The following is a 26,195-nucleotide window of genomic DNA, read 5'->3' on the forward strand; positions in this document are numbered from 1 at the left end:
GAAGCTACTGTGCATCTCGCACTTCGTCGTTATTTTCCAAATTATCATATCAAAGACAGAGAAAACGAGAGAAAATTAACTGAGATAGTGTGTGAATCTCATCGGCGTTTCAATCTGATTATCGGTGATTGTCTGTTCGTGTCGAATCTCGCTGATTTGAGTATATTTTACCGGAGAAATAGAAAGTACAGAGAGTGTGCGTATGTGTTCGTGTTAAGAGGAATCTCGCTCTTGTTCAATATGTGTATTTCTGGATGTAATGGATGATAGTGAAGAGATTGCATTTTATAAGGAGTTTGCATAGAATCCGTGATGTTATCGTTGTGAATCTGGAGTATCGGATCCATCGGTGTGTTACTTCTGACGGATTTCATTGTGAATTCGGTCAAACAAGATTTGCAGAAAATGAACGGAGGAGAAAAAGATGCGGCTGGTCCCGCTGAAAAGCTGCAACCGCTGGAGTGGAAATTCTCTCAGGTTTTTGGCGAACGGTCTGCAGGGGAGGAAGTGCAGGAAGGTGCGATCTTCGTGATTTTGATTTGTTTTTCTTATTTTTGTTAGGGTTTGATTTAAGTATTTTGTCTTTTGTTTCTATCGGTTATCAACTTGTTGAAACTATTTTAAATGTGGCTGCAAGTATGCGTTCCGTGGTGACCAATTTATTTCAGCTAAAATTTGTGTACTGAGTGGATAGCTAACCTCAGGTTGAATTGGTATGAGATATCTTAGATGTTCTTCACATGGATTTAGGAGCGTGATGCAAGGCAATGTAGTGTTTGTTGTTTGATCAATTTGGGATAGGTTGCAGCTGAAATTTGGTTTACCAATATTGGGGTGGCATATATGATGTTTTTTTAGTTTTCTTTGGAGTACGTTACTCCGAGGTCTTGATTGTAGTAGAAAAAGCATCTAATTGTTTCCGTACATCTAAGAGATGGAATTTACATGCATCATAGACAATTATGGATTTAGGTAGTCACTGTGGATAATAGGTTTCATGTGCTGCAACGTTTTTGTTTTCCCATAACCGTGTTTTAAGTTAGTTTGCTGCTAAGTAAGTTTGGATATGTGCTATGTTGATTGGACAATGTTCATGATATTGAGAATAGAATGGTCTAATAACAATTATTCTAGTAAAGAGGTTGGTTTCAATTGTGAATTTTCTACTGGAAGGCTTATTATTGATGACATGAGGCCCATGACAGGATATTGCATGAATAAGAACATAAATGTTATTTCAGTTTGATGTTGAGTGCTGCTGGTTTCTAATTCATGAATGAGCAGTTTCTGTATTCCTCTGTCTCCTCCCCAGGAGGAACTGAAGAATTAAATAAACATAAATTAATTTTGGATACAGATGGCCAAGGCTATTTTGATTTACAAGTTTTCTGACGTAATCAAAATTGTCTCTTCATTCAATTAAAAATAACGAGAGTTGTCTCTCTTGTTGAAGCTAATTTAGGGCCTTTACATTTTTCTCCAGCTCACTTTGTGTTCTGGCTGTGCTTTTTGCAGTTGATATTATTTCTGCCATTGAATTTGATAAAACCGGGGATCACCTTGTCACTGGAGATCGTGGAGGTCGGGTTGTTTTATTTGAAAGAACTGATGCAAGATATGTATGTTATGTCACTGTTTGGTAGTTCATTTAGTAAGCAATTTCTTTTATGTGTTTTTGCAAACTATGCTGCTGCAACACAAGTTGATGACATGAACTTATGATGCGCAGCATGGTGGAAATCGGAGAGATCTAGAGAGGATGGATTACTCAATCAGTAGGCATCCTGAGTTCCGCTATAAGACAGAGTTTCAAAGCCATGAGCCTGAGGTAACTTTTCTTCACACGTTTTTTGAATTTCTCCTTAGTTACTGTGATTGATTTTTGAATTTAAGAATTTGGATTTTAGATTTTATAAGTTGCTCTCTTTTCCTTGTATCACTGGGTAAAAAATGCTTCTTTATCTTTTCTGCAGTTTGATTATCTCAAGAGCTTGGAAATTGAGGAGAAAATCAATAAAATTAGATGGTGTCAGTCAGCCAATGGCGCCCTATTTCTTCTCTCGACTAATGACAAAACCATCAAATTTTGGAAGGTATGAATGAGGCCATGTAGTTTTAGATATTTTAATGAATGAGCTATAAGTTTCTAGTTGGACCTTCATGTTATCATATGTATCTGACATTTTTGTATGTTATATTTAGTTTAATGGAACATTTTATCTATAATATTTGTGGCATTTAAATTTGTTGAACAGGTCATTTCCCCCCTATAATGCAATGTTTTGCATGTTCAAAATTTGCTTCAAGTGCGACAGAAAGCAATTGCTTTCATTGGTTCACTTTTCGGGACTCCAGTGGAGGACAACTGGGTGACAATGTGGTTCCTTGTTAGATTGAAGTAATTTTATCCAATTTGAAAACATTTTATGTTCTTGGACACAAGGCATCTCATAACAATGACAATGCTCTTGTTTGTGGCTGCTAGACAAGCTTTTAGAAATAAAGGGACACATGTTCTGATATCCCAAATCCCAAAACTTGCTTTGGAAATACTGCTTGGGTTCTTATGAAATGACTCATATATTCTTTATGTTATGCAGTCACTTCCACCAACTTTTTGCATTTTTTATACTGATATTGATGCACAAGATTAGTGTTCATTGAATATATTATCAATCATTGTGACAATGTTCTTATGAAGGATCTTTTAAGAAAGCGGCCAAAAACATTTGAATGACCCAAGTCAAAAAAATGGCCTTTGTGTAGTGTTCTTGGCATATGCTAAGCAGTAAGCAGTGAAGGAGTGGGGTAAAGATGTAAAGTTTGATTGCCCCTTATGCTAAAAAGTTGAGAGTTTTTAATAAAAGCTCATCGTTCTTTTCTTTTAGCATGGAGTTTTTCACAGTGCAGTTTTGAAAGCATTGTTAAACATTTAGCGAAGATAGTTTTGGCCATGGTTATGCGACCTTTTCAATCAAATCAGAATTGTGAGGCTTCCTTCAGTAGCAAACTTAACCAACTCTCAGATGTTTATGTTATATAATAAAAAAAAAGGCTTTAGTGAGTCTTCTAATGCTGTGGTCTGGCGGGTTGGTAAGGGTGGAATGGTTAATTTAAGGAGGATTATAGGCCTAACATATTTTACCAATTTTATATTTAGGAATATATGGTGCTGAAAAATGCAGTGTTTTAATGCTTTGGCTTTTTGATGTTGGAAAGGTTCAAGAGAAGAAGGTTAAGAAAATATGTGACATGAACGTGGACCTTGTGAAAGCTGCAGGAAATGGTCCTATTGCAGGTTCGAGTACGTCAACCCTCTCGAAACCATGTATTGCAAATGGAGAATGCACAGAGAAACTCATTGGTCGTTCAAGCACTGATTTTGAGTTTCCATCCGGGGGTATCCCATCTTTGCGTTTGCCTACGGTAGTTGTGCCAATACTCTTATGCATATTTTATTGGAGTATTCATAATAGTATATCTGAAATCGTTATTTATTGCTTTATTGATGGGCACAATTTTGCACAATTTTTACATTTAGGTGACTAGTCATGAGATGAGCCTTGTGGCAAGGTGTCGAAGAATATATGCCCATGCCCACGACTATCACATCAATTCCATTTCTAATAACAGGTACATTTATTAAGACCATTATGATTCGTACCTTTCTTGTTTTACTTTTGTTTGGGGTGCACGTTGCCTTTTGATTTGTTTTTTATATTTATGTTGGGTTTGTATTCTTGCTGGAATTCTATCTGTGAATTCCCTTTTGGATGAGGTTTGAGTGGTGGTGTTATGTATTTGTTCTTGGCATTATGCTAGTAATTTTAGTAATCTTTATTTAGTGTATTAACTGTGAATGAAACTGCTAATAAGTTCTGACTATGAAAAACATAACTTCGTCCTATCATATTCATTGTATTCACTGATAAATTGTTTTTTTTTCTTTGATCTTTTGTAGTGATGGAGAGACTTTTATATCGGCTGATGATTTGCGAATAAATCTTTGGAACTTGGAAATTAGCAATCAGAGTTTTAATATTGTTGATGTGAAGCCTGCAAACATGGAGGATCTGACTGGTGCGACTCTAGCTGTCTGAATGGAGTTTATAATGCTAAATAGAGCTTTTTATGCCTCAAATTTAGCTGTTGCTTTACAATTTTAAATTAGTGAGTACTGTAATTAAAATGAGTAATATGTTTTGCTTGGTATATCGTCATTCCTTGTGTGCTTGTGCATGTTCTTTTCTTGTCTTTCTTGATTAAATCTCCATCTTTGCTGGGTAACTGATTGGAGGCCTAGAATGTTTATTGATCCCCCCACCTCTCTTTTCTTCTCTTTCTTTGTCTCTCGGAATGGATCCCTCTCCTTTACACAGTGTTGACTGATTGAATCATGATAGTTGTTTAATGTTTCATCCTGAATGTATTTATAGCATTGTACCTTTATTGACACAGTTAAGTTCATACTTGCAGAGGTGATAACTTCGGCAGAATTTCACCCTACCCACTGCAACACGTTAGCATATAGTAGTTCGAAAGGCTCAATCCGACTGATTGATCTGCGACAATCGGCTCTATGTGACAGTCATAGCAAATTGTAGGTGATTTATGGTTTTTTCTTTTTTGCAGCTTGCTAGGCCTTTTGTTCAGCACACATGTATCGTTCACTAGCTTTGTCATATGACACTTTCTTTGGTGCTTCATTTGGCGATCGTCCAATAAATAATTTATTAAACTTTTTGATGGTTTAGGTTTGAGCAGCCGGAGGTGCCTGGCACGAGGTCCTTTTTCACCGAAATAATTGCCTCAATCTCGGATGTAAAGTTTTCCAAAGATGGAAGACATTTACTTAGTCGTGACTACATGACTCTCAAGGTTGACCGTTTAACATATGGTTTTAATATTGTCTTTGATTTGTCAAAAATATATTGGAAAATTCATATTTGGTATTTTATTCTTCAGCCGCCCCATTTTAGGTATGAAAATGCCGAGTGCTTTATGACTTTTCTGATTATCTGGTTTGTGTGAGTTGATGGTCCTAACTTATATGAAACCTGATCTCTTTTGAGATTTTTTCCCCAATTTCCAATGAAAACAGTAGGTGTAGTTTATGGGGATTATGATGGTATTTTGTTTAGATGATAAAACCAGATGAGACAATCTGGTAGAGTATTTTGATTTCCCTTGACAGTGTATTCGCTTTTCTTTTCTGTTGCTGCTTCTCTTCCCTCAAATGTTTTGCTTGTATGGTTGACAGTTATGGGACATAAATATGGATTCTGGGCCTGTTGCAACTTTCCAGGTTCATGAATACTTGAGACCTAAGGTAATGTCCACCTGGCTTTTGGTAAGATTAGGTAATTCTTAATGGAACTAATGCATTGTGTCAGTCTAATGTAAATTATTTGTTGATATTGCAGCTCTGTGATTTGTATGAAAATGATTCTATCTTTGACAAGTTTGAGTGTTGTCTTAGTGGAGATGGACTTCAAGTTGCAACTGGCTCCTACAGGTTTGTTCGAACAAATCACTTATTTTTACTATCATCATAATTAGAAGGTGCCTAAGTCGTACTTACGGTATTATACGTTTTCTATTATTCCAGCAATCTGTTCCGTGTGTTTGGTTGTTCCCAAGGAAGCACAGAAGCAACGACTTTGGAAGCCAGCAAAAATCCCATGAGGTATGTCTGAGAATGTATATGAAGAAACTGAAGGTGTATGCGTTCAATAGTGAAATAAGAAGGATCAGTCTGTATGTTGTTTTACATCAAACTCAATATTGCTAGACCAAGAAATCCTTTGATGTGATGACAATGTATGATGCATTCCCAGGAAGCAAGTCCAAACACCATCAAGGCCTGCTAGATCTCTGGGCAATCTATCTCGTGGTTTCAGGCGAGGTTTGTGTTTGCTCTAATATGACTTTTATCAGTGTTCAAAGTCTAATAACTCCAGCTGGTTGTAGGCAGATAGTGTCAGTGGTGTTATTATATTGTGTTTTATTCTTCATAATATTGGTATAATATGAATAGTGTTGGTGATCATATATTCATATCTATTTTTACAACAGACCCACTACCTCAAAATGTTTTACGTTATTTTTCGCTCCAAAGAAAAAAAGAAGTCAATTGGGTTTCGCTCATTTTTGTCTTCTAATTTTACTAAGTGAGCTTATTATTATTGATTTCATCATTTCACTAGCTCCTTTTTAATAGGGGCTCTTTTAGTTTGTGAACACTGATGATATTGGATTATCTTAATGTTCCTTTTTCTTTTCCTTTTGTAATGGTTTAAGGTGCGGATAACTCTGGAGTTGATTCAAATGGGAATGCTTATGATTTCTCAACGAAGCTGCTACATCTGGCATGGCATCCAACTGAAAACTCACTTGCGTGTGCTGCCTCAAACAGCCTTTATATGTATTATGCATAAGTTGATTCGGGACGGAATTCTTTTTTTCTTGGAAAAGCTCAGATCATCGCCTCTATGGAAGATCATTGCCCTGCTTCCTCAGCAAGTGAGGTGGGAGTTGTGCAATTATCAGACTCCCATTAGAATTCTAGCTACAGGCGAACATTTACAACCTGGAGGTGCCGTTCCTTGAAGTATGCGTATGTATTGTCTGTCCTCGACCATTGTGCATGAGAGTTTGTTACCATTAAAATTTTAGCTCATTTTAACAATGAGGTTCGATGTTGCTCTTGTTGAATTATCTAGGAAGGCCTCGGCGTTTGTACCAGGCTGGCAGGGTCTTACTGATTATATTCTTTCATTAAGAAGATGCAATCCTTTATATTATTTTGGTTAGGTAAAAAAACGACGCCGTCTTAGCTCCCCAACAATTGGAACAAAAGCTTCTAATTAGTGATGCTTCGCCGCTGCGGGGTTGAAAGCCTGAATGTGGGAGGGGAAACTGTTTGATGCATCAATTCACATTGATACTTAGGGCTTCAAATGTGTACAATTTCGACTTAAAATTCAATTCTTGTGATACTTAAACATGATTATTGTTATTTCTAACCATTCTTTCTCCTCTTGAAAAGCGTTTTTTTTGTCTTTATAAACACGGGATATATGAAAAAACCAAAGAGATATACAAGTTGAAAAGAGAGATACAAGTTGATTGTCAAGTGAGAAATATGTCGGAGTAATTATATTGGAACGCTTTCAAATATTCATATTGGAACGCTTTCAAATATTGAGTGGTGATTAGAATGTCCTATTTTGTTTTCCTTTTACCCTGTTTTTATGGTTGATTCTTTTAAACCATTATGGATTCAAACAGCATTTGTAATCTACAATAAAAAAAATCCTAAGCTCATCTTTAAAGTAGCCAAGATATCAAATACAATATATCCATGTCTCTTTCAATAAACTAACATAAAATGATTATTCCCATGTTAAGTTTTCCAACAAAACAGATAAATTAATTAATTATTAATAACCAATATTATTACTGGTGAGAGCTAATAATCAAAGCCGATAAGCTATTGTGCATCTCGTGCTTCGTCATTATCTTCCCATTTTTGTTTTTCTCTGCGTGCGCATATAGTATCGTGTTTGTTATTTTTCTCTCTCCCTCGTATCGCAGAACGAAAAGGAGAGAAAATTAACTGGGAGAGTGCGAAAATCTCATCGGTGTTTCAATCTGAGATTGTCTTTTTGTGTTAAATCTCGTTGATTTGTGTTTCTCCGGAGGAATAGAGAAGTGTAGAGAGTGTGTGTGTGTGTGTGTATGTCTGCCTGTAAGAGAAATATTTGTGTTTATAGTTATGATGGATGATAGTGAAGAGATTGCATTTTCTAAGGAGATTGCATCGAATTCATGATGTTATCGTTGTGAATCTGGCTATCTGATCAATCGGTGTATTACTTTCATTGTGAATTCGGTCAAACAAGATTTGTCGAGAATGAACAGCGGAAACGGTGGTGAAGGAGCTGCGGCGAGTACTGCTGGAGAGCCGGAGCATCTGGAGTGGAAATTCTCTCAGGTTTTTGGCGAACGGACTGCCGGGGAGGAAGTGCAGGAAGGTGCGACCTTCGACTCCATGTCATATTTTTTTTCTTAATCCTTGTTAGGTTTGATTTTAGTATTCTGTCTTTTGCTTTACTGGTTACGAAATTGTGGTATTTATTTTAAATGTTGCCGCAAGTATAGGTTCGGCTGTGGCGAATTTATTTCAATTAAAATTTTGTGTACCGAGTGGATCGCCATCCTCAGGTTGAATTGGTACGAGATATAGTGCCATAATCATAGGAGTTATTTTGTTTTTGAGAGTATCATACATGTTCACCTTGTGGATTTAGGAGCATGATGCAAGGCCACGCACTGCATGTTGTTTGATCAATTTTGGACAATGCAATAAGCCACATTGAATTTACTACAGCACAATTATCAAATGACTCAAGCTGAGACTTGCTCCAGTTGCAGTTGCATTTCTGAGTCAGTTTTTTTCCTCACTAGTTGAGGATTAAGTACCAGGATTTGAGAACTAGTTTGCTTATAGTATGACATTTCAGTTTGACGCTGTGCGCTGTGGTTTCTAGTTCAGGAAGGAGCAGTTTTTGCATACCCTTTCTCCTCCCCAAGCGGAAGTTAGGAACTGAATAAACAAATTAATTTTGGATATATATAACCGCCTAAGGCTCTTTTGATTTACTAGTTTGCTGATGTTATGAAAATTGTCTCACTTGTTGAGGCTAATTTAACGCTTTTACATTTTTCCCTGGCTCACATTGTGACCTGGCTGTTCTGTTTGCAGTTGATATTATTTCCGCCATTGAATTTGATAGAACTGGGGATCACCTTGCCACCGGAGATCGCGGAGGTCGGGTTGTTTTATTTGAAAGAACAGATACGAGAGATGTATGTTATGTCACTATTTGGTTGTACATTTTAGTCAGCGTTTTCTTTTATGTGTTTTTGTATACCATGCTGCTATAATAATACATGTGGATTGTGTGAACTTACAATCAGCAGCATGGTGGAAGTCGAAGAGATCTAGAGATGATGGACTACCCAATTATTAGGCATCCAGAGTTCTGCTATAAAACAGAGTTTCAAAGCCATGAGCCTGAAGTATTAATTTTTTGTTCATTTTCCTCCTTTTTTAAAAAATTTCTGAGCTTATTGGGTGAATTCTTAATTTGGTATTTTGTAAGTGACTATCTTTTCCTTTTATCTCTTATGCAGTTTGATTATCTTAAGAGCTTGGAAATTGAGGAGAAAATCAATAAAATTAGATGGTGTCAGCCAGCCAATGGCGCCCTATTTCTTCTTTCGACTAATGACAAAACCATCAAATTTTGGAAGGTATAGGCTGCGTAATTAAGTTTTTTTTTTTTTTAAGGAATTAGCAATCAGTTTCTAGTTGGACGCTAAAGTTATAATGTGTGTCATATTTTGTATGATATTTTTTTTGGATGGAGGAACAGTCTCTGGATGATACTGTGGCGTTAAACTTTCTTGATCAAGTCATTTTATTCCTGGAATGCATTGTTGCTTGTTCCAAATTTTATTTACTGGCAGCAGAAGGCAATTGCTTTCATTGGTCACTTTTCAGAGCTCCGTTGGAGGACAACTGGGTCACAATGTGATGGCTTGTAAAATGTTAAGATTATTTTTCAGTGGAAAACGTTTTGGCTTATTAAAAAGTAAATGTGTTGGATACGCTGTTTGGGTTGCTATGGGATGATTTGGGTTTTCTTTACATTAAGCAGTTAAAACTTTTTGCATCCCTCTATAGCAATATTGATGCTTGAGGTTTTAGTTTCCATTGAATATATTTTCAATCATTGCCAGAATGTTCTTACGGAGGGTCTAGAAAAAAGCAGCCAATAAAGTTTGAATTACCCAAGTCAAGGAAATATCCTTTGTGTAAAATTTGACTTGGGAAGTTCTAGACTGTAGTGACCTTGGCATATGCTCAGCAGTGAAGGAGTGGGGTAAAGGGGGATTGCCCTTCATGCTAAAAATATGAGGAGGGTTGGGGTGAAATCTCTTTTTCTGTTTAGCTTGGAGTTTTTCACATGAAGTTCAGAAAGCATTTTTGAATATTTTCAGAAGGGTGAAGATAGTTGTGGTATAGTTATACCTCCTAGTCAACCAAATTAGAATTGTGAGGCCACCTGTAGTGGTGATGGTTATGTGATCTAATAAAAATCATAGCCCTTTTGAGATCCTTATAGTGCTGTGGCTGTGTGGCATGAAGGTTGGTACAGGTGGTAAGATTAATTCAAGGAAGTCTAAAATAGGCCACTTATTTTATTTTTCTCTTTTTTTTTCTAGAAAAGAAAAATTAGGAGTGGCTCTAAAAAATGCTTCGTTTCTAATGCATTGACTTTTGATGCTGGAAAGGTTCAAGAAAAGAAGGTTAAGAAAGTATGTGACATGAACATGGACCCTGTGAAAGCCGTGGGAAATGTTCCTATTGTTGGGTCAAGTACATCAACCTGCTTGAAACCTTGTATTGCGAATGGAAAGTGTACAGAGAAACTTGTTGGTCATTCAAGCTGTGATTTTGAGTTTCCATCAGGGGGTATCCCTTCTTTGCGTATGCCGACGGTAGTTGTACCCGATCTCTTATTTATATTGTCTTGGAGTATTCATAATATGATAATTGAAATAGTTATTTCTTGCATTATTGATTAGCACAATTTTTTAATTTAGGTGACTAGTCATGAGATGAGCCTTGTGGCTAGGTGTCGAAGAATATATGCCCATGCGCATGACTATCACATTAATTCCATTTCTAATAACAGGTACACTGAAGTTCATTTTGTGAATTTCTTTTTGGATGGGATTTGAGTTGTATTACTATGTATTTGTTCTTGGCATTACCCTGGTAATTTTAGTAATATAATTTTTTTCTAAGGATTTTAGTTATCTATTGGTGCATTATCAGTGAAAAACTTGTATTTTTCCTGGAACCTTCTGGGTGTTTTTAAAAAAAATCATTTTCCATTTGATAAAAGGGAAAAAAAATTGGACAGTGAAGAACTTAACTTTGTGCTAACAAATTTATTGCATTCACTGATGGCTTGTTATTTTTGTCTTCATTGTTTTGTAGTGACGGAGAGACTTTTATATCAGCTGATGATTTACGAATAAATCTTTGGAACTTGGAAATTAGCAGTCAGAGTTTTAATATTGTTGACGTGAAGCCCGCAAACATGGAAGATCTGACTGGTGCGAGTCTAATTCTCCAAATGGAATTTATAGTGCTATAATAGAGTTATGCCTAGTAGTTGTTGAAGGGTTTTACATTGGTGAGGATTGCAATTAAGATGATTAAGCAGTGTTACGCACGACTTCTCGGTTTGCTTGGTATAGCATATATTGCTTGAATGTCCCTCTCCTAGTGTTTTTTTGGGCACCTCTCCTTTGCATAGTGTTGACTGATTGAATTGTGATAGTTGCTCTAATTTCCTCTTGTTTTATTTGTTTAATAGGCCATCCTATATATCCATTAGCATTGTACCTTTATTGACATGCTTAAATTCATACTTGCAGAGGTGATAACTTCGGCAGAATTTCACCCTACCCACTGTAACATGTTAGCATATAGTAGTTCGAAGGGCTCTATCCGTCTGATTGATATGCGACAGTCGGCTCTATGTGATAGTCATAGCAAATTGTAGGTGATTTATGGTTTTCTTTTTGGCACCCTGCTTGGCCTTTTGTTCAATACACATGCCATTCACTAGCTTTGTCATATGTTTCTTTCTTTTCTACTCCTATTGGTGATACTCCAACAAACAATTTATTAAACCTTTTGATGGCTTAGGTTTGAGCAGCCAGAGATGCCTGGCACAAGGTCCTTTTTCACAGAAATAATTGCGTCAATCTCGGATCTAAAGTTTGCTAAGGATGGAAGGCATATACTTAGCCGTGACTACATGACTCTCAAGGTTGACTTGTTCGACATATAGTTTTGATATTCTGTTTGATTTGTCAAAAGAGACTTGAAAATTTATATTTGATTTTTATTTATCTAGTTGCTCCATTTTAGGTACGAAAATACTGAGTGCTTTATGATTTTTCCAACGTAGGTGGTAGGCCTAGTTTATGGAGTGGGTGATGATTGTGTGTTTAGATGATAAAACCAGATAATATAATCTTGTAGAGTATTTTGATTTTGCCCTGAGGAGTTTATTTGATGTTCCTTTCTATTTTTTGCTTTTGTTTTCTGAAATATTTTGTGTGTACGGTTGACAGTTGTGGGATATAAATATGGATTCTGGCCCAGTTGCAAGTTTTCAGGTTCATGAATACTTGAGACCTAAGGTAATTTATTCTTCCAACTGGCTCTTGTTAACATTAGGTATGCTTAATGGAGCTGATTTATTATACATCTAATGCTAATAAATTGATCTTGTGCAGCTCTGTGATTTATATGAGAATGATTCTATCTTTGACAAGTTTGAGTGTTGTCTTAGTGGAGATGGACTTCGAGTGGCAACTGGTTCCTACAGGTTGCTCGCCTTTATTATGTATTTTTACTATTGTCAGAATTAGAAGGTTCCTAAGTCTTACGTTTGGTATTATACTTTTCTGTGGCTCCAGCAATGTGTTCCGTGTGTTTGGTTGTTCTGAAGGAAGCACAGAAGCAACGTCGTTGGAAGCCAGCAAAAATCCCATGAGGTATGTCGGAGAATGCCATGAAGAGACTGTGTGACATTATGTGTTCGATGACTTAATGTGAATCTGCCTTCATGTATCAAACTGAATATTGCTATGTCGAAGTACTTAGAAACCTTTTCATGGGATGACAATGTGTCTCGTGTGTTTCCAGGAGGCAAGTCCAAACACCATCAAGGCCTAGATCTCTGGGCAATCTATCTCGTGGTTTCCGGCGAGGTTTGTGTTTGCTTCAATATGACTTTATGCAATGGTGCTCAAAGTCTAGTAACTCCATCTGGTTGCTGGCAGATTGTGTCAGTGGTCTTAGTAAATTGTGTTTTATTGTTAGAACATTGATATCATATGAACTGTTTGTGTACGCTGTTACGAAATTGGATTATCTTAATGCTTGTTTCTTTTCCCTTTTAACTATTAAAGGTGCAGATGACTGCGGAGGTGATTCAAACGGAAATGCTTTTGATTTCTCAACAAAGCTGCTACATCTAGCATGGCATCCATCTGAAAATGCACTTGCATGTGCTGCCTCAAACAGCCTTTACATGTACTATGCATAAGATGATGTTCAAAGGAATTCTGATTTTGCTTGGCAATGCTCAAGTCATTGCCTCCAGTAAAGGTTTTAGTTTACCTTTCTTCCTCGGCAACTGACATGAAAGTTGTGCCAATTATTAGACTCCCAGCTACCCATTAGAATTTTTGCACATCTTAACGCCGGGGTTCAATGTTACTCTTGTTAAATTATGAAGGAAGACCTTAGCATTCGCTACCAGAGTACCAGGTAGGCAGTACCTAACTGATTTATATTCTTTCATCAGGGAAGATGCAATTCTGCCCTTGTATTATTTTGTTTAGGTCGAAGAAGGTGCCGTCTTAGCTCCCCAACAATTGGAAAAAGAAAAAGCTTCTGATTTTGTGCTGCTACACTCCTGAGACAACTGGGGGCTAGACCTGAATTTGGTAGGGGGAGCTGTTTTGATGCATCAATTCTCATTGATACGTAGGGCTTCAATAGTGTAGAATTTGAATTTAAAATTCAAGTCGTGTTATCATGATTATTGTTATTTTATATTCTAACCATTCTTTCTCCTCTTGAAAAGTTTTCTGGTTTGTTTTGGTCTTTGCAGAGTGATTATATTGGATGTATTTTTTATTTATTTTTTTAATGTTTTCTGGAATGTAGTCTTTTTTTATGTTTTTTGGGATGTACTACTTGTCATGCATATCTTTTTATCTGAAATTTCAACTATTGCTACGATCTCCCACGAAGGAAATCTAGTCTACAATATAACTTCTAATCCTTGGTGTCAATATTTCTATTGCAATAAAGACCTCGTGGGGATTTTGAACCTGAGAGCAAAGCTTATGGTATTCTGGTGGAAGCGTTAAACTAGTGTTGAGTCTTGTTCTATGTAGGTTTTTTTAGTTAGACGTCGCTCTATGTAGTGTTTTCGTCGTCTATTATGTAGTCTTAATAACACTATTATTAGACCAACTCCCCCCCTTGGAGTGTTAAATGGGGTGATATATGGTTTTAACTATTAAAATAGCATCTCAACTTCAAAAATCATCACTGGGCTAAAATAGCACTTTGTGTGATGGGGTGTTGAATGTCACTTTTTCATGAGAATGAGAGAGAGGTATGAATGGCGGGAAAGTTGGTTAAGAGAGAAGACAATGGATTTTAAATGGGCTTGGCACAGAAAAACCTTTTAGCAACTCGGGTTGAAATCAATAAATTATATCACTTTATTATTACACTATTCAATGGTGCTAAAATATAGTGTTTTAGCATCCCATTTCAACACCTTGGTTTGGAGTTGTTCTTACTATTTTAGGTACTATTTCTTGTCCTTCTCTTTTTTCACTTTTTGTGAGTACGATTACATACATGGCAATTTTACAGAATTGTTTTTGTTCATGACTTGAAAGAAAATGTTTCCACATTATGATTTGCATGAAATTTAGATGTAGATGACAAATTACTAAGAATTGCGACTTATGCAAGAATAATATGTAAAAGTGGAAGTAGAATTGATTTGAGATTCCAAAATTATGTAGGATGTCAATATAAAGATGAATGGAAATGGCCATTAATTTTTATTTGATGATTTCTATACGGCGTCGCATTCGCTGAAAACTCCATTTTTTAGGCGATTCGCTTCCTGTCCACGTACTCCCTTCCTAGTCTCTTGTTTTCTCGCGGTCACATATACTAAGGCCTATAAATTAATGGACCGAGTAAGTGAATGTATTATGGGCTTAATTTCTGAATATGGGCCAATACAATTTTGAGACTTGAGAGAAAGCAACAAGGCCCAATAGGTGCACTGCAAATTTGCAATCTCAACCTGGCCCAGTAACTAGGTAGCAGAAAAAAATTAGGGTTTCCAGAGCTCACTATATATACACTCCTTGGTTTCACACCACCCACCGCCTTCGTATTCCCAAAGGCCAAAACACGGCTTCTTTGTTACGGAATCAGATCTGATATTGTTCTCCCCAAATCTCCATTTTCCCTTCGCGGTTGATATCGCTTTCATCAGTATAATTCGGTACGAAGCTTTTTTTCAGTCTCTCGATTTTACTCTTTGTTGTTTAATGTACAAATACTGATTAAATTACTGCGTAAGAAGTGTTCTTAAAGAATGAACGTAGTTGTTGTGGCTCTATATCAGAGTCAACAGCAGGTGCCCTTTCAATGGCGACCTGACTGCCGCTTAGAGCCAATATTGAATCACCGGCTGAAGACCCATGAAACTCACCGTTGTTTTGTGACACAATCAACCGGTTAAATTCAAATGGAGTGCGGTTATTGACACTCACAAAAGTGGATTTTGCACCCAAAACCCATTTTTGTGGGTGCAAATACGGCACCTCAATTCGTTTTCTGTGATTTGTTATTTGCTGCTTGATTTTGTTGTTGTTGTTGTTTGTACTGGGCATTCAATTCAGACAACGGGTGTTTGTTGATTTAAACTCAAAACAAGCTACCTTTTGCACGGTGCCTATAATGAGCTACTGACACGATTGTATGGAGCCACAACTTATGTAATGGTTTCTTACAAATTTAAAGCAGCTAAATTGTTGATTATTTAGTTTTAAGAAATAAGAACTTCTAGGCTTATTGAGAAGCAGATTGATCATTCTGCGAACTGATATTACTTTTTTTTCCCTCTTGTTGATTGCAGATTGTAGAATACAAGCTGAGAAAGTGAGGGATTCTTGTTGAGAATTTAGGCCTATTTTGGTGATTTACTTACATTCTTGTATCAATCATTCACCTTGTGTTCAATGCATATGAGCATTGATAATTCAGGATGTTATGTAAAATTGAAATTTTTTGATCATATGGTTGCTGTATCTACAACTTATTCCAATGTTTCTTAATCTTCTTTTGAATGCCATTTTTGACAAGTTTTGCAATTATAACTGATGCATGGTCTTTGTTCTGTTGGCCACAATGTCTTGAGTTTATATGGTTCCATGACAAATAAAACAGGAAACCACAGTCCTTACACAATAGAAATTCACAGAAGAATACCTCAATGATATCGAGCATGGGTCGGGTGGCTAGCACTACAAGATTTGACCCACTGAAAAATTGAACTAGAAAGTTCAATTGGAAGCACCTTCGCCAATTATTCTACAAGTGGGACTATTTACACCTCAAAATTTACTAAATACACCTCAATCTTTATAAACCCCAGACGAAAATATAACAACCTTTTTTTGTTTTGTAGTAAAAATTCAATGCGCTCCCCATCCCAAACCCTAACTCTCCCAACGCTTCTTCTTCTCCTCCCCTAGCCGTTTTCCCCTCCCGATTTCACAAAGATCTCATATCTGCCTTCGACTGGTTGTCACACTGCTTCCTTTCACAACCGATTCTGTGCTGCTCTCTGCTTCACTTCCTCACTCGGAGATAGCCGGGTAGGAGAGCTCCGTCACTTCTTAACAGGAAGGGCGGCATTCTAATGCTAACTAATGCTAAAGAGCTTGCAAACAGCAGCTTATATTCCTATTCTATGTGCGTGGATGTAACTATTGATTCAATTGCACCCTTTGATTTCCATTCTGTCTTGCCCGTTCAGGTTTTTGATGCTCTCATTCTCACTGCCTCCAAGCTTCTTCTCAAGGAGCCCAATTGTTGGTAGATGAAGACGAAGAGGAGGAGAAGATTAAAGATTTGAGGCTATAGATTTGTGCTGCATGGAGAATGATGAAGACTTGGACTGATATGGTAGGAATGGTGGGTTAGGGTTATGGAGAATGACAGAGAACAGAGGAGTTGGTTGAGAGTGAACGGGGTGTTATAAGATTTGTATTTTTCGCGATAAAATGGGGTGCTCTTAGTATCTCGTGGAGTTCAAATAGTCCCACTCTTATTCTACACCCAACAACATTGCCACTCAAAATATATTTTCAATACAAAGATTGAAGGACTTCATACACAACAGGGTCTGCAATTCCAAGTTTCCAACAATGATATAAATTGTTAGCTGCAAACTAATTTATCAGCTCATCTCATCAACAAAAAAAAGCCACAAAATTCAAATCAGAGAACTACAATAGTATGCCATAAGTATTAGGGGGTTCATTGCACCCACCATCAAACAAACATCATCAAGATTCAGAAGCAACATTCACAATCAAACGGGCAAAGGGGAGTACTTCCAGCATCAGCCTTTCCAAGTCCCAATTCCTCTTCAGAATAAATAGAAAGCCCGTCTTCCGTTCTCCTTCGAGATTGAGAAGGTGGATCTGAGATGCTAGCTTCTTTAGCTTCTTTACTCTTCTTATTCTTCTTCTTCATCACTTTAGCTTTCACTGATAAATCTCCATTGGCCTTCTCAGTCTTCTTTTGTTCAGGTTTCTTTTTCCTTTTACCGGAGAAGATTTCATCAATCTCATTACCAGGTTTCTTCGGTGTTGAAGATGCTTTCCTTTGTTCTACTGCAGGGTTTTCTTGTATTTGAGCAGCACTCTTTGAAATGCCTTTTTTAGTCATTGCATGGAACTGAAAAATGCATAGCCACTGATGTTATACTTAGTTGCAGATTGCAATATATTAAAATCAAATCATTCAAGTTGGATAGGTAAAAATTTCTGAAAACCAAGCGCTGCAGTAACAAAACATTCCACATAAAAAAGGGCTGATTAACCAACAAAACTAAAGGAAACTACATTATAATCCACAATAAGAGAAGATTCTATATTTCAAACCATTAATTTCTGCAGCTCTCTAGAACCCTAGCTGAGAGTTATCCTTGTTCAGATGAAATAGAAGAAACCGATATCAAATTGATCGAGTGAGGTCTCAAAAAATAGAGTATGCAATCAACAAGTAGTCTGTACATAAACGCTCTGCCCTAATAAGTTTTGTTGTCAATGTCACTTTTGTGACTAGCACTGCTTCTCCATGGGAAGAGACAGCGTGCTAAAGATTATCAAAGGTTGAGCTACATATGATGCATTAATTTTCCTTCTCTAACTATCGATGTCAATCAAATTGTTGAATCGTATAAAACCCAACCTGAGTCTCCAGAACAAAATCAACAAGAGATCACCAAAAGCTCCTTATCCATATTTACCGACTATTAATCAAAACTCAGAGACTGCGAATTCGAGATTGGGTTGAGATATTCCGAACAATAATTAGGAGAAAGAAAAACATACCTTTAGAGGTGCTATGCAGAAGAGAAGATTGGAAAGACTGGGTGGCGGTGTAGAGAGACCAAGCCGGGATTCTACCGAATGTGAATAATTGCGGCGACGCTGAAACGGAGAGGAGACGTGGACGGCGTCGTTTAGCGATGGCGACTGAAGGGCTGGTGGAGGGTTTTATTTTAGGGTTTCGACGTTTGAAATTGAATTTAAGCTATTCGCAATTCACAATTCACGGTTGTGGCCTATATTAAAGGCCAAAGCCCATATTAAATCCCATTCTACTCGATAAACTACTGGGCCACTGGCCTCATGAAAAGCCCATTGTAGAGGCTCTATTGAGGACACATTGATCGGCCCGTGTAAGACCGTCCCCTTGGCCCTTAATGCTCACGTTTCTGGTTCCCCAGTTTCCCCGTCTTGGTCTTGGTCCCTTGGACTAAACGCAAGCCTGAAAAACTGATTTCTTCGTAAGTGATAAGTCAGTTCTTATAAATTTGGGCTTGGCCTGCCTCTTAAAGTTAAGCTCCACCTACTGTCTGGCTTAGCCCGGCCCAGCTTCATAGTCTCAATAGTCAAAAGGCTCTTCTAGATTATTATTTTTCCTCTTTAGCTCTGAAACTTGCAATAAAGACACCTCTGAGGCTCTGACATAATCCCCACCACCCGATCCAATTTTTCAATCCCCACCATTGATCCAAAGTTCAAACTGCATTATTTACCTCCAGTGATTAGAAACTGACAAGACTACACAATCACAATAAAGCATCTTTGCTCTTTTACAAATTATTTGCACCGATAAACTTGTTTACTTCTTTCTCTTTCCAGTCTAGTTCGATTGGCTACCGGCACTCGGCTTTGTTTACCACAAGGAAGGTATCAGCTGGTTCTTTTTCTTTCTAATCTTTAGTTGGACTGCCCTCCGCACTCACCCATGTTTACCTGCAAGGTATGACCTTTTGTGGCGATAATATTAAAGCATTTATCTCTTAGTTTGCAACCAAAACATGCGACTCTATCGGATTCTGAAAAATAGCATGCCATATATCTTCATTAAAGCACAAGCACTCATATCTTAGTTAGCGAAACATGCGACTATCTGATTCTGAAAACTAGCATGCAAGATATCTTCATTTTTGGTATATATTCTAATGCTTCAATTGAGATTTCCTAAATCCGTAGTTAAACCCCCCCAAGTGAGAGAGAGTATTGTAAACTCTGAAATATAAGGTACAACCTAATATTCAGAAGGTGAGGGATGAGCATTATAATTAATTTCAAAACGAAACAAACTCTGGGCAATGCCGCAATCTTTGTGTATTCTATGATGTTTATAAGTTTAATGCAGTCAAATATTCCCCAGAGAGATATTGCAATGAAAAATTGTGTGACAAGAAGTCAAACCTTGAATGCATCAAAACAAATTCTCCAATTGCAAAACCATTCCTTAATATTGCCCATCAGTTGTATCCATCGGAATAAAGAAGAAAGCAAAATTGTTCTTGTATCACACTTCCGTGTAAATAAAATTGAAGGCAACTTCAATCAGTTTTTGGATCCTCCACGAAAAGGTCATCATACGAAACAGGTGCTCTGATCCTGTCATGAACAGATTTACGCTTTTCCTCACTACTATATGGTTCACATTGATCTTGATAAATCTGCTCAGAAGCATATGGAGCATTAACTGTCGTCTTATCAGCAACTGCACAGAGATTTTTTTCAGGGGATCCATTTTTTCTTTGCTCTGGTGCTTTTCTGATAGTTTGTTGCCTAAATTGCTTCTGCAAAAACAATCCAGATAGCATCTAGATTAGTACTTAATACAACAAAATGTGAATTGCATTGCTCTTTACATTGAGGAAGACAGACTGACAAGAATTTAAAAGAAAAAGGTCTTTCAGAAAATATATCCATTTAAGCAACCATCATACATAATTAGATACGATATTTTTGCTCTAGAAAGGGCCATCCAAAGAACACTGTAAGAATTACATGAGACTTGTAAGGTTCAAACAACTCTTCTTTTACCTCATCCATTTTATGGTGGGCTCGTGAGTGTTACTGCATCAAAGGGGCCATACACCTTACTAAATATATGCAGACGCATATAATAATTTGTGGAAAGGCAGGAGGAAAAAAAAACACTCTACAGCTCCATTGGGAATGGAAAAATCGGGGGATTCAAATGTCTTTATATGGTAAAAGCATTGAGCCCAAATGCCTACATGTATACCAGCATAACCATATAAGCAGAGATTATGATATATAAATACAAAAATAATCGAACACTTGTGTCAACAAGTTAGCAGGAATATCTGGGACAGTTCTAATCCAGTAAAATAACAAGCACACACCTCAAATTCCTTTGCTTTTTTCATTATCTCTTTGTAAGCCATGGGTTCTCGCGCTTTAATGATGTTCCATAGTATTCCACCACCTGTGCGTAAACGTCTGCTATCAGCAGTCATCTGCCCTCCACAAGACTGAATTGCATACACCTGAAACTTCTATATTCATTATACAATACAACAGGATAAATAGCATCTACCAAGTATCAGACAACAGAAAAGTAAAACCAGTTCACATAAACACCAAGAATACATATAAGGTACCGCAGGAGTATGTTCTACTAAGAGGCAATCAATTAGCCATAGGAAATTCATAAATAGTACTTCAAACTGCATTATATATGAATATATATCTGATATGCTTTCCTAACAAAGTCAGATCCAGTTTGATGCATGTTCGAGCATCTTAATTACTCAAATGATTGAAACTTCTCTGCCTAGATATCCAGTCATGGCTGTCAAAGGCCAAGCTTCACTGATTAACGTATTTATCCATTAAAGAAAGACAATTCATATAATAACAGTATTGGAAAACCTATATACAATAGATGAGAATGCATACTCTTCTCCCCTAGAAACGGAAGCAAATTTTCCCTATAACTTGGTACAAAAACAAAAAACTGGGAAACGGAAGAATAGAACACAACATCAAAAGGCAACAACAGCACCAGAAAGCCCTAAAAGAGCACTAATATGTAACTAGAAATCAATCTAAGACAAGCAATTATAGAGTAAACAAACAAAAGGGCCCCAGAAAACTCTTTTATATTGCACTACCCTTTACCCTATTGCGAAAGAGTTCGGCTAATGAACCAATTTTAGTGCTTGATTTTGTCTTTGAACCTCTAGCATCTGCAAATCAGGTCCTTGAACAAACAAGATTTACAAACATCCAAAGCACGCATGGAAAACTTTTATATGCATCCTAAGTTAGCTCAAAAAATCAACATAAATGAAAAGTAAATCATGAAGTGACTCATATCTCATCCCAGAAAACAGGATCTCAAGCAGCAAAATGGCTTCTGAATGAAAAATCTACAACGGTAGGGAAACAATATAGAGTATCAGACATCAATAATGGAAGTATGGCTCTAAATATTGGATAAACATTGTCAGCCCCAGGTCCAACATCAAGTATAATCCATATTCTCACCTTTCCTTAAGCGACCAATCAAACCTTATAAGTCCATTGCCAAGCAAAAGTGTGCCTTCTTCTACATGCCGTTTTCTTAAAGGCGGGATTGTAAAGCACGACAAGAGGTAAAAGTCAGGATAGTCCTAAAGGTGCCAATAGGGCTAACAAAACTAAGTCAGACCTGAAAGAAAGAACGGGCTGAAGGAAAATGATGAATACTGAAAGAAACAGAGAAGATTTTCAGAAGAAGAAACGGTGAAAAAAATTTGAAATCCAGCTCAAAGGTACGATGGGAAAAATCGCAAATTGCAATATAGTTATGTACACATATTGCATGTAAGATGGTTAGTTGGAGCACCTCATAAGAGAACACACCAAGAAATACAGCTGCATTGTAAATTTTCCATTCGCTACCCAAAGAAGTCTTTGAATGAATAATTGATTAAAACACCACAGCTTAATTGAATAAATCAGCCGGCGAGCTTGAACTACAAAAATATGTACAGAAACCCAGATGAAGTTAAAAAAAGGCCTGAACGTACCTCATTGACAAGATCACTAAGTGCAGAAACACCAAGACAGCCTACAGCAGTATATACCATGTAGGACTTTTTCTCTTTTAAATGTCTACACGTATCCAGCACAAAACTGCAAAAAGATTAACATTTTAGTCAGAACCAATGACCTCCAAACCCTTCTCATAAGATCAACACAATCATTACAATTTGGGCATTTCATCATTACAATATTTTTCAAGTTCTACAAATAGCATGAAAATAAAAGCTGAAAAAAAACCTTAGGAATTGAGATAAACAATGAATCAGCCAAATATTTGTTAATAGATGTAAACGGTCATTGGGACTACCAATGAGTGTGGCTTTAGAAACACTTGCGAATTCAACATACTCTTTTCTCCTCAACACATCACTAAGTAATCTAGGCTGCTTTTATCTCATTTGCCTTGACAACTTTTCTAACCTAACCTTTCGATATAAACACAGGTATCTTACAAAACATCTTGGGATCCTTAGCCAACCCAATATTCTCGAATGCAGTGTTAATGAAATTCAGGTATAAATTAGCATATTCACAGTAACTAAATGCGCACACAATACAGAAAACAAACAGAACCATCTTCCAACCTGTTTACATCTGTCACATTTGGCAAAGGACCTCTCCTCTTTCTCTTATTCTTCTTCTTATTTGCCTTTCGCCTTTGGGTTTTAGTTTTACTCTCAGATCCTTGATTTACAGAATTGACATTTCCGCCGATGCTTTGTCCTAAATCAGTATCTCCAGAACCAATATGTGAGTCATTGTCCACACACTCCCCTTCTTCTACATCAATCATCTCAACATCTTCCAAGTCATCTTCTTCATAAATGACTTCCAATAAGTTCTCTCCTTCCCCCATGGGAAACCTACATGAAGAATACAAATGTATTGTTAATTTGAGGGTTGCGAGAAAAACACAATACAAATGCATTGTTAATAGACTCCCAAGTCCCGATCCCTTATTGTAAAGCCAAGCAGTAAAATATCAGTTTCTGTAAACCTCTTTCAAAGTAAAGTGTGTGTGTGCAGTGGAACAACAAGTGTAAAATTATCTCTCAAACAAATTAAAATTACACGAACTAAAGCAGCTTAAAATATATATTCTAATTCTAATTAGATTAAAAGATAGCCAGGCTCCTTAATCCTTCGCACACTACCGAAACTCCATTAGGTTAGGATGTCCACAGAGCATCGATATATATTCTCTCATTCCAACTAACACAACGATATCTGATCGAAGCCTGAAAGAGAACACTCACTAACAACAAACAGAGCTAGATGGAACGCCGGTGCAGTAAAGGATTAGAGAGAACGAATGCCGGAATAGAGAGAATACCGAGCAATACGAGGGAACGACAGAGATGCAACTCGCCAGAGAACGTCGGTTAGGACTTAGGAGCCACCAAAAGTGCTATTGGGCTTCTCCTTACGGGCCTTGCGCTTTTTAATGATTGGTCTTCTAATGTCAGCGAGAGCCCATAACTTGTGGATCCAAAAGCCCGAATAGTGGCCCTTAAACTTGTAATTTAAGGGCTACAACTCAATAGTCGACTACTGAGTTCACAGCAACTCACTGAGCTTTCAGCCTTTCACGGGACTTTCCTTACGTAGGTCCACCAAGGCCCGAACCGAATTGTCTGGACTCTGGCTTGAACATTGTCAGTCAGCCAAAAATTTCACTGTTATTCCAGTTAAGTCTTTTTTCTTAATAAATATTCCATTTAAGATTGGAATTGTTAGACCACTACACTACACTACTGAGCTCACACATAGCAATTCACTGATCTTTCATGGACTTATTACGTAGGTCCACTGGCACCTAATACAAACACTGCTACACAAGGGCTGACAAGTGGGTAGTGACTAGTGAGTACTCCCATTAAAAAAAGGACATAAGTGGGCATGGCATGAAATTCCAACCATGGACAGTATTTTTTTTCAACACTAATTGATTTTTAAAATTTTTGGAATTGATATTTAGTAAATAAACAGATTAAAGATTCGTTTTTCAAATTTTCAGCTGAGATGACGAGGCGTAAATTTTGGAATTGTATAAGATTATCCTGTAATCATCCAATGAAGCTGGGGGGGGGGGGTGGCAAATCTCCAATAATTCAAAAGAGGATCAATGAGATCCAAATAAAATATAGGAGGGTTGTGGGGAGAGAAGATGGAGGAGATTCCTTCTTTATGTCACCTCACTTGTATTATTCAATAACATTCAGTCTTGTTTAATCTGTTTATGATTCCAATAGATTCCTGCCGAGTCCCTGTCACTATGATGGATGCAATCACGTCATCAAAGATTCAAAGAGATATTTATTGGTTATCCAAGTCAAGTGGAGTTGGGATGTAATTGTCTGTTTTTTTTTTCAACTAATGAGTAATGATAGAGATCCCATCTTAATATCTCAATTATTAAGTTATACCTACATGATTTTATGTGTATCATGTGAGATTTATGAAGTTCAATAATTTTCTTCAATTATATGCGTCAAACTTAATAGTTAACTCTAACATTACTGCTCTCTAAAAAAAAAGCACTCATCTTGTAAAGGTTTGGTCATCTCCCCGCTCCGACACCCCCTCCCCTCCCCCTTCCCTTCTCCTTCTCTCTTTCTCTCTCTCTCCCTGCCTCCATCTCCTCTTCTTTCTTTCCCATATTCTCTCTCTCCTTCTCCCCCCTTCCTCTTTTCTCCCCTCTTTCCCCTTTTCTTTCCCCTTTTTTTCCTCTAATGGGTTAGATATGTCATTTCGTCATCCCTGTCTGTTTTATTTTTCTTATGTTTTTGTGATTTGAATAAAGACTTTGCAGGGATTCTCTTATGTAGATTTCAATCTCCTCCAGTTGTTGCGGATCTTCGATTATCGGTGTTTTTGGTGTTCCGACGACATTAATTCATAATTTTAGTGATGAGATTTCAAATATGAGGGGGTTTGGTTTCTCTCATTTGCAAGGTTGCCAAGATCCGATCGTAGATCCAAGTTGTAATTTGTGTTTTTTTACTATTCAGTTTTTGTTACTTGGTTTAGACCGGTAGAGTCGACTCATTGGACAGTGGTTTGGCGGTGTTGGATGTAATATGGTATCGTCCAACAATGTCCGGTTTAGTGTTTTTTGTTTTATTATTTGTTCTTTTTTTCTAGTCCTGAGATTGTATTCCACCTTTATGATGTCCTCGAGTATCTACAGGCCTCAATTACTCAATTTATTGGATAATCTAATACAATGAGATCTATAGCTTCTTTTAAAAAGCTCAAAAAAACTCTAGCATAATTGGGAAACTAAACTGTTACATAGAATCTTTATCTATTTCATTATTTTTTGCCCAACGAATCAAGGGGTTCAGAAAGCCATTTTTATGCTACCGGTCTAATCAGTCGATGTGGCCCATTTACCCACCATATGGCCGCCTCATTTGCCTGTCAACTTTCCTTACTTCAACATCCTCGAGAGTTGGAAATCCTTCCTGATAGTGATTTTTTGATTGCATAATGCTAGAGACCCCAAAAGTCTCTTAAATCTATGTGACATTAAAATAGTCATTGATTAAAAACACACATGTAAGACCCACTTCACATCCAACACTCCACATTAAATGGAGATATTTTGGGGTCACTTTTTGGGATCTCAAGCATTATTCTTTCTGATTTTAGTAATAAATAATATAATTAACCCATTTTGAAATCATTCATACACTTTACTTTGAACTCAATTTTATTTAATAAATTTAACTTTTTCTAAGTATATGTTTTGTAATATTGTACTCATTTATTATTATTCATGAATAACATTTATAAATTAAATCACCATTAATTTGTTGTGTTTTTTGTTTTGCACT

General features: G+C 37.0%; 4 protein-coding genes and 1 long non-coding RNA gene across 12 annotated transcripts; 3 read left to right on the forward strand and 2 right to left on the reverse strand.

Moving 5' to 3' along the window:
* Positions 1–7,004, forward strand: LOC120006305 (serine/threonine protein phosphatase 2A 55 kDa regulatory subunit B beta isoform-like). 2 transcript variants are annotated; one of them, XM_038856308.1, is made up of 14 exons: positions 1–517; positions 1,516–1,619; positions 1,730–1,828; positions 1,974–2,093; positions 3,220–3,429; positions 3,542–3,633; positions 3,962–4,080; positions 4,477–4,600; positions 4,755–4,878; positions 5,261–5,329; positions 5,424–5,515; positions 5,609–5,686; positions 5,838–5,905; positions 6,301–7,004. In XM_038856308.1, the coding sequence occupies exons 1-14, from the start codon at positions 406–408 to the stop codon at positions 6,435–6,437; spliced, it is 1,548 nt and encodes a 515-aa protein (XP_038712236.1). In that variant the 5' UTR covers positions 1–405; the 3' UTR covers positions 6,438–7,004. The 2 variants fall into 2 exon arrangements, with proteins under 2 accessions (XP_038712236.1, XP_038712237.1); XM_038856309.1 differs by having other exon boundaries at positions 2–517; positions 3,220–3,426.
* Positions 7,005–7,508: 504 nt separating this feature from the next.
* Positions 7,509–13,798, forward strand: LOC120006308 (serine/threonine protein phosphatase 2A 55 kDa regulatory subunit B beta isoform-like). Of its 7 annotated transcripts, XR_005469967.1 has the most exons (15): positions 7,510–8,036; positions 8,768–8,871; positions 8,983–9,084; positions 9,199–9,318; positions 10,363–10,572; positions 10,675–10,766; positions 11,075–11,193; positions 11,518–11,641; positions 11,792–11,915; positions 12,223–12,291; positions 12,388–12,479; positions 12,571–12,648; positions 12,800–12,864; positions 13,066–13,426; positions 13,501–13,759. XR_005469967.1 is itself a non-coding variant. In XM_038856317.1 (14 exons), the coding sequence occupies exons 1-14, from the start codon at positions 7,916–7,918 to the stop codon at positions 13,200–13,202; spliced, it is 1,551 nt and encodes a 516-aa protein (XP_038712245.1). In that variant the 5' UTR covers positions 7,509–7,915; the 3' UTR covers positions 13,203–13,798. The 7 variants fall into 7 exon arrangements, 6 of the variants coding, with proteins under 6 accessions (XP_038712245.1, XP_038712240.1, XP_038712246.1 ...); XM_038856317.1 differs by having other exon boundaries at positions 7,509–8,036; positions 13,072–13,798; XM_038856312.1 differs by having other exon boundaries at positions 13,066–13,798.
* Positions 13,799–15,066: 1,268 nt separating this feature from the next.
* LOC120006324 lies at positions 15,067–16,081 on the forward strand. Its single transcript, XR_005469969.1, has 2 exons — positions 15,067–15,200; positions 15,837–16,081. It is a non-coding gene; the product is annotated as an uncharacterized LOC120006324 (long non-coding RNA).
* A 949-nt stretch (positions 16,082–17,030) lies between these two features.
* Positions 17,031–18,499, reverse strand: LOC120006323 (uncharacterized protein C6G9.01c). Its single transcript, XM_038856333.1, has 2 exons — positions 18,325–18,499; positions 17,031–17,665 (listed from the first exon to the last, which is right to left on the reverse strand). The coding sequence occupies exon 2, from the start codon at positions 17,654–17,656 to the stop codon at positions 17,279–17,281; it is 378 nt and encodes a 125-aa protein (XP_038712261.1). The 5' UTR covers positions 17,657–17,665; positions 18,325–18,499; the 3' UTR covers positions 17,031–17,278.
* A 1,056-nt stretch (positions 18,500–19,555) lies between these two features.
* LOC120006321 lies at positions 19,556–23,728 on the reverse strand. The gene is made up of 5 exons (XM_038856332.1): positions 23,613–23,728; positions 22,941–23,219; positions 22,341–22,446; positions 20,670–20,813; positions 19,556–20,096 (listed from the first exon to the last, which is right to left on the reverse strand). Exons 2-5 carry the CDS (start codon positions 23,210–23,212, stop codon positions 19,854–19,856), a joined length of 765 nt encoding a protein of 254 aa, XP_038712260.1. The 5' UTR covers positions 23,213–23,219; positions 23,613–23,728; the 3' UTR covers positions 19,556–19,853.
* Positions 23,729–26,195: the final 2,467 nt, after the last annotated feature.

This window comes from Tripterygium wilfordii, chromosome 9, assembly GCF_013401445.1.
Source record: "Tripterygium wilfordii isolate XIE 37 chromosome 9, ASM1340144v1, whole genome shotgun sequence".
Taxonomy (NCBI): domain Eukaryota; kingdom Viridiplantae; phylum Streptophyta; class Magnoliopsida; order Celastrales; family Celastraceae; genus Tripterygium; species Tripterygium wilfordii.

Excerpts from the sequence above, each read along its gene's own strand:
- LOC120006323 (XM_038856333.1), bottom strand. The coding sequence starts at position 17,656 with ATGACTAAAAAAGGCATTTCAAAGAGTGCTGCTCAAATACAAGAAAAC.
- LOC120006308 (XM_038856312.1), top strand. The coding sequence starts at position 7,916 with ATGAACAGCGGAAACGGTGGTGAAGGAGCTGCGGCGAGTACTGCTGGA. Across the intron at positions 9,085-9,198 it reads TTCAAAGCCATGAGCCTGAA|TTTGATTATCTTAAGAGCTT; the intron begins GTATTAATTTTT and ends TCTCTTATGCAG. Across the intron at positions 9,319-10,362 it reads AAACCATCAAATTTTGGAAG|GTTCAAGAAAAGAAGGTTAA; the intron begins GTATAGGCTGCG and ends GATGCTGGAAAG.
- LOC120006321 (XM_038856332.1), bottom strand. The coding sequence starts at position 23,212 with ATGGGGGAAGGAGAGAACTTATTGGAAGTCATTTATGAAGAAGATGAC. Across the intron at positions 20,814-22,340 it reads TTAGTGATCTTGTCAATGAG|GTGTATGCAATTCAGTCTTG; the intron begins GTACGTTCAGGC and ends TAGAAGTTTCAG. Across the intron at positions 20,097-20,669 it reads AAAAAGCAAAGGAATTTGAG|AAGCAATTTAGGCAACAAAC; the intron begins GTGTGTGCTTGT and ends TTGTTTTTGCAG.
- LOC120006305 (XM_038856308.1), top strand. The coding sequence starts at position 406 with ATGAACGGAGGAGAAAAAGATGCGGCTGGTCCCGCTGAAAAGCTGCAA. Across the intron at positions 518-1,515 it reads AGGGGAGGAAGTGCAGGAAG|TTGATATTATTTCTGCCATT; the intron begins GTGCGATCTTCG and ends TGCTTTTTGCAG. Across the intron at positions 5,330-5,423 it reads ATGAATACTTGAGACCTAAG|CTCTGTGATTTGTATGAAAA; the intron begins GTAATGTCCACC and ends TTGATATTGCAG.